At 32.4% G+C, this 15,992-nt stretch overlaps 1 protein-coding gene across 2 annotated transcripts in view; it reads left to right on the plus strand.

Moving 5' to 3' along the window:
* Positions 1-3,122: 3,122 nt before the first annotated feature.
* The window catches only part of LOC117927459 (protein ENHANCED DISEASE RESISTANCE 2-like), an 84,459-nt gene continuing 71,589 nt past the window's right edge, over positions 3,123-15,992 (plus strand). Inside the window, exons 1-6 of one of the 2 annotated variants that reach the window (XM_034846946.1) lie at positions 3,123-3,232; positions 4,076-4,507; positions 4,750-4,824; positions 6,429-6,482; positions 13,536-13,601; positions 13,931-14,034. In XM_034846946.1, coding sequence (XP_034702837.1) covers positions 4,274-4,507; positions 4,750-4,824; positions 6,429-6,482; positions 13,536-13,601; positions 13,931-14,034 — 533 coding nt within the window. In that variant the 5' untranslated portion in view covers positions 3,123-3,232; positions 4,076-4,273. Of the gene's footprint in view, positions 3,233-4,075; positions 4,508-4,749; positions 4,825-6,428; positions 6,483-13,510; positions 13,602-13,930; positions 14,035-15,992 lie in introns of those variants that run through there. The other variant, XM_034846948.1, reaches the window with a different exon arrangement.

The raw sequence follows: 15,992 nt of genomic DNA on the forward strand, positions 1-15,992 counted from the left end.
AAAATGGAAAATGATCAAAATACATGTAGAAAGGTGTTGATGCAAAGTTCGTCTATAAAACCATAATTTTGTGTTCTCATCTATAGGTCTTGTGTTACTTCGTTTGTATGGTAATGTCATATTCATTTGAGTTACTAGTTTTAAATAGTCATACATTCTTCATATTTTTTCTATTAAAATGAGTTGTACATCATAATCAACAACTTTAACTTTATCTCAAGCTTTGAAGCATTTATTATTTTCCTGTACTTGAACTTCTTGAAAGACATGAAGAAGTTGGATATCTTTGCCATATTATTCCACAATGTTTACTAGATCCTTAAAAGTAGTCATTAATAGGAATAGATCTTAGTATATGGCATGATACTTCAAACTAAAATTGATGTTCAATGGCAACAAAGAATGAATCATTAATCAAATAGGTCATCAAGGAATGTGAGTATCACAAGGAATATTAACATAAGGATGCAAGAGGTATATCATGGAAGGCTTATGCCTAAACAATGCTCGAGTATGTCTTTCAATTCTACAAATTTAATTCAATAGTTAATTTCAATGGATTACAAAAACACTTTAACCATATTATTGTTTGTCAATGACAAATTTCAAAAAACATAATTACCATTGAATACCATCCATAACACTATATTAAATAAAAACTCAAAATATAGGATAATGTTGCACACAAACACACAAAGACATATATGCCATTCATACATTTTCATTTATGACAAACAATATTTAAATGACAACCTATATAATGAATGATTCATAGAGTCATAACTTGTACCATAACAAAAGACATACACAATTAAAATAGTCCATCCAACATATAACATGTATGCTCATAACAACTATGGAACATTTATTAGGTTACACAACATTATAAAGACTAGCAATTTGTACATGTTCCTGTTGGAAACAAGCATGAATACATTCCAAAACCAAAAGGCTAATTCAAACCAAAGGATTAGTGCATGTAGACATATTATGTCTTATTCCATAGCACCAAGAACATAGAAAAGGTTTCTTATGGTTATATACATCACTGCCAAGGTTTTCAAAGTGGATGTTTTGCTTTAGGGGATTCAAGAGAAGGATATGAACGACCTTCATCACGAACTTTGCCATTATTATTAACTTTAGATATGTTGTGTGTGGGAAAATTACTAAATGAACTTAGATAAATCAAGGTTTAAGTGGACAACTTGTAACATGGTTTGACATACTTGTACACATTTTGCCTCATCATGCGAAGAACTAGACAAAAGTGTGCGCATGGCAATCTAGACATCTGTCAAGAAATACATCTCCATTGAATGCCTTAAATGTTTCTCCCAAACATGATGCACACCCATTGGTTTGGACCTCATACTGCTACCCAATAACTTCTTTATTTTTTATAAAACCAATATTTTTCACTTCTAAATCTCAATCATATGATTCTCTTACATGACAACTAGTTTATCTATGTGCATGAGCACTAATGTATAAATAATTTGGTGACACTCTTCTCTTAACAATGAATTGGAGGACTTAGTAATATTGGTTGTTATTTTATATCAAAGTTTTTTTTCGGAACTTCAACATCACCTATGATCAAGATTGTTTTCCTTGTCCCGCTTTGTGAGTTTTTCATTAATTTTCAAGTTATATCAAATTTCAACTATTAAATTGATGCCACTTTTGAAACACCAACTAGATATTTCATGTTTCTAACATTTGTTTTCAAAAATGTATTTAAAAACATGTTACCAAGCTATTGTTTGGATATACTTTTTATTTTCCATTTTTAAAAATAGAAAATGATAGCGACTTAAAAGGACATAATTTTTAAAAACTATTTCAAAAAAGATAAAGTATTATTTTTTTTTATCTCAAATTTTAAAAGTAACTTTTAAAAATATAAGATAATTCCAAATTTTTTTATACAAAAGTTATTATATTTTCTATAGGAATTACTACATTTAAAAAAAAAAAGAAGAAAGTAAATCAAAGCATACACTAAATGTCTTGTTGATATCAACTCCATTTTTATATGGAGAGAGTGAATATCTTTATTTGTCTAAAAACCTCATTATGATTATTCATAAATCATCTTTATTACTTGTAGCATTCTATTTGGATTTTTTCAAAAAAAATTTTAAAATATATTTTTTATTTCTTAATGGAGAAAAGTGAAAGAAAAATAGAAGTGATAAAATCTTGTTTGCTATCGATTTTCTACTCACACAAAAAAATTATGAAAATAATAAAATTATATTTATTAATCATTACATTTTATTTTATTTGCTCATTCCATTTTTATTTTAAAATTGGTATTGTAAAAAATTCTAATATGGTTGGAATTAATCTATGATTTTTTCCATATTTAGATTTATATTCCTCTTATGCCTATAATATTTATTTGTTACTCCCACCAAGTCTTGTAAGTAATTTGATTGATTTTCAAATTTTTACTTTTTTTTTTTTAAGTAAATGATAAATAAAATTCAATTGATTTTGGAAATTCAATTGATTATGAAAATTATTGATTACAAAAAAGATAATCATCTAAAAACACTATCACTAGAATTAATTTTTTTCCTCCATAATCAAGTGAATTTTAAAAAAAATTATGCTACTAATTTAACATATTAAATGACAAAAAATTAAAATCAAAAAGTATAAATTGGACAATAAAATATAAATAATATTTTTTTTCAAACTTAATAGGACAATATTTTATCACTAGAATTAATTCTTTTTCTCCATTATCAAGTGGATTTTTTAAAAAATTTATGCTACTAATTTAACAAATTAAATGACAAAAAAATTAAAATAAAAAATATAAATTGAACAATAAAATATAAATATATATTTTTTCAAATTTAATATGCCAATATTTTATTTTTCCAATTTGAAAAATTCAAATTGCATATATATATTTTTAAATTTTTTATATTGAAAAAAATATATATTTTTTGATCTGTCTCTAACTAACCGTAGGGGCTGAACGGTACAAAACGACCCTCAGTTCCCGCCGGCGCTATAAATAAAGGCCATATATTTTTATTTTATTTATATTTCTATTAATAATTAATTAATTAATAACAATAATAATAAACCAACCCAACCTCTGTTCTTCTTCTTCAAAGTTTCTTACATTTCCCCCCCTTTTTTTTCCTGATCGGACGGCTAAGATCTCTCGGGCTCTCTGATGATCTCTCCAACTCCATAGCCACAACCCAAGGTTTGATTTCACTTTATTTCTGGGGAATCTTTTTAATTTTTAAAATCGTCAAACGATTTTAATTTAACTAATATATGACAAAAAAAATGATAATTCATTGATTTTTCATTTAATTGCTATAATGATCATAGATTCAAATTTTTTTTTTTTGAAGAATTGTGAGTTTGTTTTTCTGTTTTTTTTTTCTTTGTCGAAAGGACTCATACCCATAAGACTTTGATCAGTTTTTCGAAATGTTCTGTTTATTTTGCTGAATCATGGGTTTGCTGTCTTCGAAGTGACCTATACTCTCAGAAAAAATTCGTCATTCTATTTTAATTGTTTTTATGCATTTTACAGAATTAAAGTATCTTGTTGTGGAAGTTTCCTATATACCCAGATTTGTTTTTTTTAATTTTTTCTGAATTATGGGGTTTTTGTTACATGGGGCACCCATATACCCAGAAAAATTTGATCATTTTTGCATTCATTTTGTAGAATTAAGGGTATATTATGGAAGTTGTCTATATATACAGAAAAAGAAAAAGAAAAAACCAAAACCAAAAACAAAACAAAAAGTTGCTTTCTTTATAATTTTCTTATTTATTTTCCTGAATTATGGGTTTGTTGTTCTGGAGTGACATTAGACCCAGTAAAATTTGATAATTTTTTAATGATTTTTTGAACATTTTGCAGAATTAATGTGTGATGTTTTTGGAAGTGATCCATATACTAAATATTTGATTTTTTCTTTGTCTTTTATCCACTTTGTTGAATTGTGTTTGTTATTATACAAGTGATCCATGTAACCAATAAAAATTGACAAGTTTTTTTTGTAATGTAAATTTTGAATTCATTTTGCAGAATTATGGTACGTTGTTGCGGAAGTGACTCATATGTCCAAGGAATTTTGACCATTTTTTGATTCTTTTATTTTTTAAATTTTTTTTGGGAATTAAATTTGATTCAAATTGGAGAAAAAAATAGTGGTTTTGAGCTGAAAATTATTGGTTGGCATTGTTTGTGAGCATTTTTATAGAGAGAGAGAGAGATAGGAGTAGGATGGAAACCATGTCTAGTAAGATGGAAACCATGTCTAGTAAGATGGAAACCAAGTCTAGTAAGATAGAAACCAAGTCTAGTAAAATGGAAACCAAGTCTAGTAAGGTGGTGTATGAAGGGTGGATGGTGCGATGTGGGCGGCGAAAGATTGGTCGGGCCTTCATTCATATGCGGTATTTTGTTCTTGAACCGCGATTACTTGCATATTATAAGAAGAAGCCACAGACAAACCAGGTACATATTTCAAGTCTCAACCAGGATTTTATTTGTCATTTTATTTCTTTATATGTTTTGTTTAAACCTTTTGCACTTTGCATTATTGCTCATTGAAAACTACTATAATAATTAGGCTTCTTATAATTGCAACAGTGACTTATAGTGTGTAATTACACAAAGCAATTGACCAAATTGAATTTATTGTTATAATTTTGAATTCACTCATATTTGCTGTAATCAGCTTCTATTCTTTTATTCAGGTCCCAATCAAAGCCCTTGCTATTGATGGAAATTGTAGGGTGGAGGACCGAGGCATGAAGGCACAGCATGGGAATGTGCGTTATGGTTTTTTATTATATTCTATTTTTATTTTATTTTTACTTGTTTTCCTTTTCATGAAATGACTAGAGTATGTGAAAACAATTATAGAGACAAATCATATCTTTTGATCTAGACAATGTATTTCTTCTTTGACTGTTGTTGCTTGGCTTGCCACTTTCTGAGCTTTGGAGATTTAGTTTTTATGACCTAGTTTATTAGGAACTTGTTGACACTATTTTTTAACAGGTAAAGTACTAAGAGTGGAAGTTGACTAAATAAACAAATAAGAAAATGCTATGCAGTTACCATTGCAATTCTCAGTGGCCATGGAGTTGATTTAGTTGGTATGATCTAGTTTATTAAGAATTTGTTAATACCAATTTTTAATAGGTAAATTACTAAGAATAAAAGTTGATTAATAGAAAATGAGAAGATGCCATGGATTTCATACCTATCAGAAAAAAAAAAAAAACGATGCTATGGAGTTCATGTTACAGTTGTCAGTGATTGCTTGTAGTTAGTATCTAAAATGAATCCTCAAGTTGGAAATAACTGGGTATTCTGTTTTGAAATGTTGTGATAAAGTTGGCCCACCGAGATGTTTTTATTTTTATTTTTATTTTTCTGTTATCATTATGTTCATCATGAATAACTATCCCAGCTTTTCAGGATTCACAATTTCTGTTATGATATGCCAACCACATCCACCATTAGGTGCCAAATAACCTTCGCAGTTGACAAAAAATTCTGCTATCAAAGTATTCCATGATTTTTGAAGTCATAGTGATCAGAAAGCCAAGTTATTCAATTGAATGGAAGATGTAAAATAATTGAGGGGATTGCACCTTGGATAACTGGAGGATAACTGATTGAGGTTGGCATATATTTAGCCAATCTCACAACATTAGATGCTTTTTGATGCATTTTCCTTTCTTTCATCAACATATAGCCACATTTCTGTTCTTTTGAGAGTTCAACCTATGGCTGGTGTACCATGAAAGGGCACTATTAAAGAGATTCATTATTTTGTGGTTCCTCATTGTGGACAAGGACAGTGTTTGGGCTGGATTCAATAAATGAGAACCCTCATTTGTGATGTTTTCCAACATAACTTGAATAAATGGGAGGATTGATATGAGAGTTAGTCTAGTGATAGATCAAGATTTAATGGTGGCTCGTAAGAAAAGGACACATCTTGTGTTCAAGTCTGTAGCCTCATCTAAGATCCTTCAAAATAAGAAAGGTTAAATGTGATTCTACTAAAGACGTAGAATCTACAAACCTTAGCTAAATGAATACAATATTCTCCATTGATTATCATTATTATTCTTATGAGGCCGCAAATGATGGGTGATTTGGTTTGATATAAATTCATAGCCCATTTTATACCTTTTTTATTAGCATTAGTGGTTTGAACTCTTTTCTTATATTTGGTGGTGTAACCTTTCCTTCAATTTTGAAGTCACAAGAAATGGTTACTTTTGTACTCTTTGTTTCATGACAACTATTCTTTACTTCTTTCCCGAACATGATTAATAATCATGATTTTTCCTTTCTGTTTCATGTTTGGTGATAATGTGACTCTTGCGCTGCCTCAACCACTCTACATTCCCAACAGATGGTCTATGTGTTGTGTGTTTACAACAAGAAAGACAAGTCCCGTCAAATCATGGTTCATTCTTTTTCTTCATTTTTCTATAAATCTTAATTCAGTTTGTATCTTTTCTTGATCTTGTTTAAACTTATAGAACTGAAACTGGTTTATTTGGTTCTCTGCACTATCTCATCAATCCTTTACCATATTCAATATTAGTTCTGTTGATCTGAATCTTATGGATCTGGATAGTCAATTTCATATCAATCCTTCATGTGGAAAAGGAAGTTGTTATAATGGATATGAATGCATTGTTAATGAACTTCTTGAGGTATGATTGCTTATTGGTGGATTATCACCTTCATATCTTTTTGTTGTCTTTTTTTTTTCCCTTGATATGTAACCTTTTTTTATTTATTTATTTTTCATTTTTATTTGTGGGATTTGAAACTGGAACCTCTGACAATTTCTATCCCAGTCACTTGCCACCTGAGCTTGGCTTCAAGGGCCATTTTTTTTTGGTTTCTAGGGATGGTGTTTGTTTGGGAGTTTGGGTGGGTATTATTTGAATGGGGAGGGTAGGTGGGTTGAAGCCTAAGTTGAATTGCTTAACCTTTGGTTCTCAACAAATTTGGTCATGAAACTTGAAAATGTAGTAGGTGTTGTATGCACATCTAGAGGGTGGAAAGTTTTAAAAGATGGCATTGCCATCTGGGCAGAGATTAATATGCTTTTGGATGGCCTTACAGAAACCAAAGATTGGGATATCATAGGTTGTGTCGTTGAGGAAGAGTAAGATTTCAGTTCTTGGCTTTTGGTGTTGTGGTTATTTGGTGAAGGAGATTTGGATCTGGTCTGGGGTGTGACACTACCATAGATGTTGGATAGATAATCAAAATATTGCCCAACTATGACTTAAAATATATATATATATATAGCTGAGCAAAAATAAAAATAAAACCTGACCCTTTTTTATTTTGTGTTTTTCTTTCTTTTTCTTTGTATTATTTGTGTTGCTGCATCTATGTTTGAAGGATAACTCATTCTTGTTTCCCTATTGTTATAAATGAACTGCTTGTTGACAATTTTTTTAAAATATAAAGGAAGACAAAATTATTATGCAATCAAACGCAACAAACAAAATCATGGCAATCCATCAAAAATCTGTTGGATGGCCAAAGTCACCCTACAAAAACATTGAGATATCATGCTCTTAGCCAACCCAACAACCATCTTATTGGATGATCTAGGTCTCTAAGAAAGAGATGATCAGAACTACCTTGCCAAAGAACTTATTGATGTAAACCAGGTGCTGTAACAAGTTGGTGGTCGATCGCTGACCTCTCATGCAATATGCATGGGTAGAGGGACTGGAAGATGCCACAAGGTTGACTCCTCAAACCTAATCTTCCAATGCTTGAAACGGTCTTTCTTGTCAAGAGAAATCTGGCAAATTTCCTTTTTCTTTTCCTTTTTTTTTTAGAATCCAAAACTCGATTAGCTTTCCTCTTTGAGACCTTCTTATTTTCAGCTTTCAACTACCTAGTTATGTTTTCTAGAACTTATATAATATTCCTTATACTCCCTAGAAATGATTTAATGTTTTTACATAACCAAGATTGACTCTCTGACTTCCTAGTTAATACTACATAGTTCAAACAAAACAAAAAGACTTCAAAAGACATATATGCTTCCATCATTCTCCCCCGGTCAAAGAGAGCTCATCTTCGAATGATTTTCCATTTTTGCAGCTTGACGCTTATCGGCATCTATCTCAATAAACTCATCTTCATTCAACCAACAATTTTCGCCATCCGGCTTCCCTACCCATTGGACAAGAAACCTGAAGTATGAACCTGCTCTTGTTTTAACTTCTCGCACTTGGATTACCCTTTCAACAACATCTACTTCTTTACATGGGGTTCAACCCTTTGCTTCTTCTCCCGCATCATATGATTCTTTTGGCAAATCTCCATGAAAAGTAAAATGATTCAATACGTTGAATATGGGAGATATGTTTAAACCTTGTGGAAGTGCCACCTCATCCTCATAAGCATTTTCTCCAAACTTGCACCATATTTTGCAAGGACACAACTTCTTGCTCCTTAACTTATGATAAGTTCCAGCAAAGAACCTTTCTTTCCATAAGAACACCATGACCCAATCTCCAACCTGGTATTCTTTGAATTGCCTATGCTGGTTTGCAGCTTCTTTGCAGTTCTTTGAATTGCTCCTTAACTTACTCATCTGTAATAGATTTTGATGAACACTTTCCTCAATCTCCTTTAAATTCTCTGCAAAGGCAATAGTATCATCACTAATTCGTGGGTGGGTTCACACATCTAATAGGTCAGTGATTTGATTTGGAATCCGTCCATACACAATTTCAATAAATTCAGCTTGTGCTAATGTTAAGTCTCATTGCCTAATGTTGTCCTTTGCAAGACATCTCAATAAATACCCCTACAATTTACTACTTCCATTTGGCCATCTGTTTGTGGATGAAATGCATTACTAAACTGTAGTTTTGTAGCCAATAACCTCCACAAATTTTTCCAGAAATGGCTAAGGAACTTTACATATCTGCCAGATGTGATTGTTTTTGGCACCCCGTGTTATTTGAACCACTTCCTGAAAGAAAAGATTTGCAACACGGGTTGCATCAAGACCTTTCTACATGCTATAAAATGTGCCATTTTAGAAAACCGGTCAACCACAAAAAACACCAAATGTGCAACTCTTGCTGTTTGAGGCAACCCCAATATAAAATCCACACTAACTTCTATCCAAGGGACTGTAGGTACTGGTAGAGTGCTGAATAAGCCAGTATTTTGTTGCTGGCCCTTGGAAACTTGGCATACACAACATCTGTCTACATGGCATACACATCTCATCACAATGTCGGCTAAAAGTACCTTTCAGAAACTAAATTCAGCATCTTATTTCTACCAAAATGTCCCCCTAAACCACCACCATGCAATTCTCCAACCAATAGCTCCCTCAAATAACCTTCAGGTGTGCACAATGTAACTCCCTTGAACAAATAACCATCATCAAAAACAAATTCAGCAAGTACCCTGCTATCTTTGGCATCATATATCTCAAGCATTTCCTGGAAAAATGAGTCTTTCATGTACTGCTCCTTGAAAACCTCCAGCCCAACCACACTGTTAGTGATTGCAATAAATAAACCCTTCTACTTAATGCATCGGCCACTCTGTCTTGTGAACCAGCCTTGCGTCTAAGTGAGAATGTTTATTCTTGCAAGTTTGCCACCCATTTTGCATGTTTACAGTTCAGATTTTGTTGCAAGTTGCCTCATGGTCTAAATGTAGAATGAACTCCCTTTGAATTAAGTAATGATGCCAAGACTTCATAGCTTGAACAATAGAATAAAATTCAACACCATAAGTTGAATAATTCTTCTGAGTCCTATTAAGTTTTTCACTGAAGTATGCAATTGGCTGCCCCTCTTGATTTAGGACACCCTTGATTCCTACTTTGGATACATCACAATCTACTTCAAAGATATTACCAAAATCTGGTAAAGCTAGAACTAGTGCTTGTGTCATCCTTCTCTTAATCTCTTGGAAACTTTGCTTAGCTTGAGAATCTCATCTGTATTGGCCCCACTTAAGGTACTCTATAATTGGTGCCTTTATAATGCTGAAATTCTTAATAAATCTCCTATAAAATGTAACTAGACCATGAAAACTTCTAATTTCACTTAAAGCTTTTAGGGTGGGCCAACTTGTAATGGCTTCAACCTTAGCTGGAGCAACTTTTACACCCTTTGTTGAAACTGTAAATCCCAGAAACCCCAATTTGTCTAGCAGAAAGACGCAATTTTTTATGTTGGCATAAAACTGATTTTCCCTAAGAAGTTGCAACACAAACCTCAAATATCAGTTGTGTTAGAATCTTTGTTGTGAATAAGGATGTCATCAAAATAAACTAAAACAAACTTTCCAATGCATGGTTTAAGCACCTGGTTCATAAATCTTATAAAAGTGCTTAGGGCATTTGAAAGACCTAATGGCATGGCCCACCATTCATAGAGTGCATCCTTGGTCTTAAAAGTTGTTTTCCACTCATCGCCTGAATCCTTATTTGATGGTAGCCACTTTTTAAGTCCATTTTTGAGAAAATTTGAGACCCTGCCAACATATCTAGCATGTCATCCAGCCTTGGTATTGGAAATTCTAGAATAGGATAAAAAAATGTCATATATTAATTGAAAAAGGAAGGGAAACATGCTTCCTTTTATAGATAAGCTACAACACATCAAACTAAATCTACAGCTGTACCTAGATTTCTAGAAACAAAATAAATTTAAAATATACAACTTATCCCTAAAAAACAACAACAATTTATCCCTAAAAAATAACAACTTATCCCTAAAAAACAACAACAAATTATCCCTAAAAAATAGGTAACAACCATATCAGAATTTCTCTGATTTGATTGAGATTCTCAATACTCCCCCTCAAGCTGGCTTGAAGATGTCATTCATGGCCAGCTTGCTTATTGAATCATCAAACTGCTTCTTTGGCAATCCCTTAGTGAGTATATCTACAACTTGTTCAACCGTAAGTATATAAGGTATAACAATCAATCCATTTTCCAGTTTCTCCTTGATAAAACGTTTATCAACCTTGACATGTTTAGTTCTATCATGGAGTACTGGATTATGTGCAATGGCAATGACAACTTTATTATCACAAAAGACCTTCATAGGTAAAGGGCTAACACCCTTAAGTTCTTCGAGCAATTGTTTAATCCACAAAACTTCACAAATGTCATGGGCTATTGCTCTAAACTTAGTTTCAACACTACTTTTAACCACAACATTTTGCTTTTTATTCCGTCGAGTCACAAGATTGCCTCCAACAAAAGTATAATAGCCCGATGTTGATCTCCTTGGAGATGTCCTCGGTTCTCATATAGAAGTCCTTTTCTTGGAGTCCCCTTTAAGTACCTTAAAATTCTGTACACAACATCAAAGTGTCCCTGATTTGGCGAGTGCATGAATTGACTTACCATGCTTACCGCAAATGCAATATCGGGACGAGTATGAGAGAGATGAATAAGTCTCCCAACTAGGCATTGATATTTCTCTTTGTCAATCACCTCTACTAGACTTGCTAGTTGGAGTTTCAAATTCGGTTCTATAGGAGTTTTTGTAGCCTTACATCCAAGTAAACCTGTTTCAATTAATAAGTCAAGTATATATTTTCTTTGAGAAATGAAAATACCTTTCTTAGATCTAGCAAACTCCATACCAAGAAAGTATTTCAGGGGACCCAAATCTTTTATCTCAAATTCACGAGTTAAAGCTTTCTTTAATCTCTCAAGTTCTAAACTGTCATCACCAGTTAGAATAATGACATCCACATAAACTATCAACACAACAATCTTTCCTTCTCTTGAGTATTTATAAAACATTGTATGGTCAGCTTGACTTTGAATATATCCTTGAAGCTTGATTACCTTTCCAAATCTCTCAAACCAAGCCCTAGGAGACTGCTTAAGACCATACAAGGACTTTTTTAATCTGCAAACCTTTTCTTTTCCTAACTTTTTTTGAAACCCAGTGGTAAATCCATAAACATTTCTTCCTCCAAATCACCATTTAAGAAAGCGTTCTTCACATCTAATTGGTGTAAAGGCCAATTAAAATGTATTGCTAGAGAAATTAAAATCCGAATGGAATTGATCTTTGTAATAGGTGCAAAGGTCTCTTGGTAGTCAATTCCATAGATTTGTGTGAAACCTTGGGTTACTAACCTTGCTTTGTATCTTTCAATGCTACCATCGGGTTTACACTTGACTATGAAAACCCACTTGCATTCCACTGCCTTCTTCTCCTTAAGTAAATCAACAATCTCCCATATTCTATTGTTCAAAAGGGCATTCATTTCTTCTTGAACTGTTGACCTCCACTCTGAGTGTCCTAGTGCTTCTTGTATAATTCTAGGAATGAATAAGTGAGATATATGAAGTGAAAGCTCTATATTTTTATGAGAGTCTTTGATAAGACATGTATTTGGCAATGGGATATTTGGTACAATTCCCAACTCCTTTTCAGATTCCAATAGGGATATCAAGATTGGAAAGAGGTAAAGGAGTGGAGTCCATAGGAAGATTACCTAGATTTTGAGAACTAGGAGCTGATGATTGACCGTGCTCAAGATTAACTTGATTATTCTTAGTATTAGAATTAAACCTACACCTAGTATAAACACGGAGCTCAGTGGACATAGGTTGTAGAATTTCTCCCCCTGTTTGTGATGCAATTTTATTTAGCATAGATAAATCGGTATTTCCCCCCTTTTCACTAATTAAAACATCTATTTTTTGATTTATTTCAGGAAGAAAAATGCTAGGTTTTGGTTGTTCTTGTTGCCAAAACTGATCTTCATTAGAGCTCTCCCCCTGAAGAGTAGTTTTGTTATAAAAAGGAATATTTTCAATAAAGTTAACATCCGTAATAACATGAATTTTCCTAGTGGTAGGATTAAATTGTATTTCTTATTCATATCTTGAAAGTATACAACCAATGAAATAGATATACTACAGTGGAAAAGAAATAATAAGGAAGAAAAGGAAGAATCCCTAGAAATTAAGGATTATATACATAAATATACACCCAACTATATATATATATATACACATATGTACTCTCATAGCTGTACAACTTACACAGCTGTAATTATAGCTATATATCTTCTACAACTGCATATTACAACTGTAATAATATTCAATAGCTGTAATAATTTTCAACAATTAGTCTTGGCCATGGTGTCTTGTCTGCAACTACTGTTTCAAGATATTTCAATTTTTTCTTATTTAATCTGTGTACTGGAATATGATCCAGATTAGAACCTACTAATGCTGATAATATTGGTTGATACATGCTTGCCAATAGTTTAAACCAAAAATTTTGTTGAGCTATTTGGGTGTTAAACATAATTCTTGCTCAATACAAAAAGAATAAAATTTCCTTCTGGTGATATGGGCAGTCTAAGAAAAAGAATAAAATGGTTTGAGAAACTCTACCATCTGCATCTTCTTAAAATCTTATAGTACTGAATTTTCATTGACAGTGTATAGGCTTTGTTCTTGTTATAGATGGCTGCATTCAACATCCAAGAGGCCTTAATGTGGAAGGAAAAAATTGAGCTTGTTATTGATCAGGTTTCTTCTCTTGAGCTTATACATTTTTGTACATTTTATTTTTTTATTGCTATATGTTTACAGTAAAGAGTAACTTTCTCTTCATGATTTGATCCTTCAAAAAATATTGTCCTTATCATTTGGTATGAACAATCAACTTTGCAGCCAACCTTTATTTATTTATTATTTGTGAAGGTCCAAGTATTGACCAAAATCATTTTTATTGCAGACAGGGAAAATAACTGATTTGCCCTCCCAACTTTTTTGGTTGTTTAAGTTATGTTTATTATGAAGATATATTAACCATTACATGTAGTTTAAGAGATTGACTGCATAATCATTGTTCACAGCATCAAGGATCTTCTATTCCTGATGGTAATGGATACTCTTCATATGATAACAATTTGGCAGTGGATAGTATGAAGATTGGATTTCACTCGGACCAAGAAAGTCAGTAAGTGTCTGTCTTTTATTTTCTCTGTTGTGTTGATTTTACTTATACAAATGAAAATTTGTCATCTTTGGCAGTGAAAGATATTCCCCTAGAGAAGATCCCTGGTCCATCACACAAATAAAATAAATGTCCATTTTTCATGACAAGCTTCATCATACCATGTCAATTAGCAGTTATGAAAACATTCATAAACCTAATGGTATGGTATTTTGGTATAAATTTCAATTCAATCATTATATATCAACAATTAGTGTTTGCATAGGCATTGTTTGCCTGAGATACATTGTTGGCCTATTCCTTAATAGCTTAAGAGTTCTAATGTAACTAGTTGTTAAACCTAGTACTAGATCTCTGGTTTTTAGGTCTTGTGTTTAAACCTCTTTCTCCATTTTTCTCTTTCTTTTATTTGTATGCTGTTTGTTATCTATACTCCAAGTGTGTTTGGGATTGCATGTGATGGAGGATGCTAGCTAGATGAACATTGTTGGTTTTTCGCCAACAACTTAAACCTTTTGGATCAATTGGTAATTCAATAGGTATATTTTTAGCAGGTTTTTCCTTAAATTGTTAGCTCATTCCCCAGTTACTTACTTTTGGGATCACAGGTTATTGAGCATGTTATTTGATCTCTGGTTTATTAAAGTCTAGGATTTGGACCTCTCTATTCATTTGCTCCTTAATTTATGTGTATGTGATTCATCATTTGTTAGTCCATGTCTGAGTTGGGCTCCAAGTGAATGAGGATGTTAGCTAGATATATATTATTGGATCTTTTTCTAACAACTTAAGCCTTTGTTAGTCCATGTCTAAGTTGGGCTTCAAGTGAATGAGGATGTTAGCTAGATGTGTATTGTTGGATCCTTTTTCTAACAACTTAAGCCTTCAAGGTAACTTCTTCTTCTAATAATAATAATAATAACTACGCTGGACGTTGAATGTTTTAACTATTCTACTGGATGTTTTACGTTTTACGTTATGGTTGTTTTACGTTATAACCATTCTGGAATAATCATAACTATTTTGGACTGTTGGAGAATATGAACAGCCTGTATGAAGACTTTCCAGCTAGGAAATATTTTTGAATCTAGTTTTTCTTTATTAGTTTAGTTGACTAATTCTTTTTTGTAAATAGAAATATCCTAGGCTTGAAATAAGATTCCTTCCCTTTTTCCATTTTTGACCTCTTACAATTTGTATGTATTTGATTTAATTCTATTGAAATAATACGAGAGAAATTCTCAAAAGATCCCAAAGTCCACATGGTATCAGAGCAAGAAAACTCTCTCTGCCAAGATCCATCTTCCCACTATTTGACCTTCATTCCTTAGCCATAAGCCTGCTCAGTCTTCATTATTGAGCAGAAACCCCTTTAATTCCAGACCAACTTTTTTACTATTATTTGTTATTTCTCTAGACCAGCCTTAATTGCTGGTAACTCAACTTTCTTTCATACTAATAGGCTTCCAGACAAACTGCTTTTCTTCTTCACACATGTTTGAAATTAGTACTAATACAACCACCCAATTCACAACCCAGAGCACAACTCTCGGTGACCATCAAAATGTCTATACTAACCTTCAAACTTAATGGTGGAAATTATCTGCAGTGGTCTCAATTGGTGAAAACCTATTTTAAAGGAAATGGGAAGCTAAGTCATCTTTTTGGTCCTACAATCAACAAGGATGATCCAAATTTTGTCTCTTGGGATGAAGAAGATTCTCAGATTATGTCTTGGTTATGGAACTCCATGAAGCCGGAAAAAAGTCATACTTGCATGTTCCTCTCTATGGCGAAGGAAATTTAGGATGCAATTCATCAAACCTACTCCAAGGTGCGGGATGCTGCTCAGATTTATGAACTGAAGACAAAAATCCATAATGCCAAACAAGGTACCTTATCCATAACTAAGTATTACAGTGTTATAAAGGGATTATGGCTTGAGTTGGATCATTATCAAA

This window comes from Vitis riparia, chromosome 2, assembly GCF_004353265.1.
Source record: "Vitis riparia cultivar Riparia Gloire de Montpellier isolate 1030 chromosome 2, EGFV_Vit.rip_1.0, whole genome shotgun sequence".
NCBI lineage: Eukaryota > Viridiplantae > Streptophyta > Magnoliopsida > Vitales > Vitaceae > Vitis > Vitis riparia.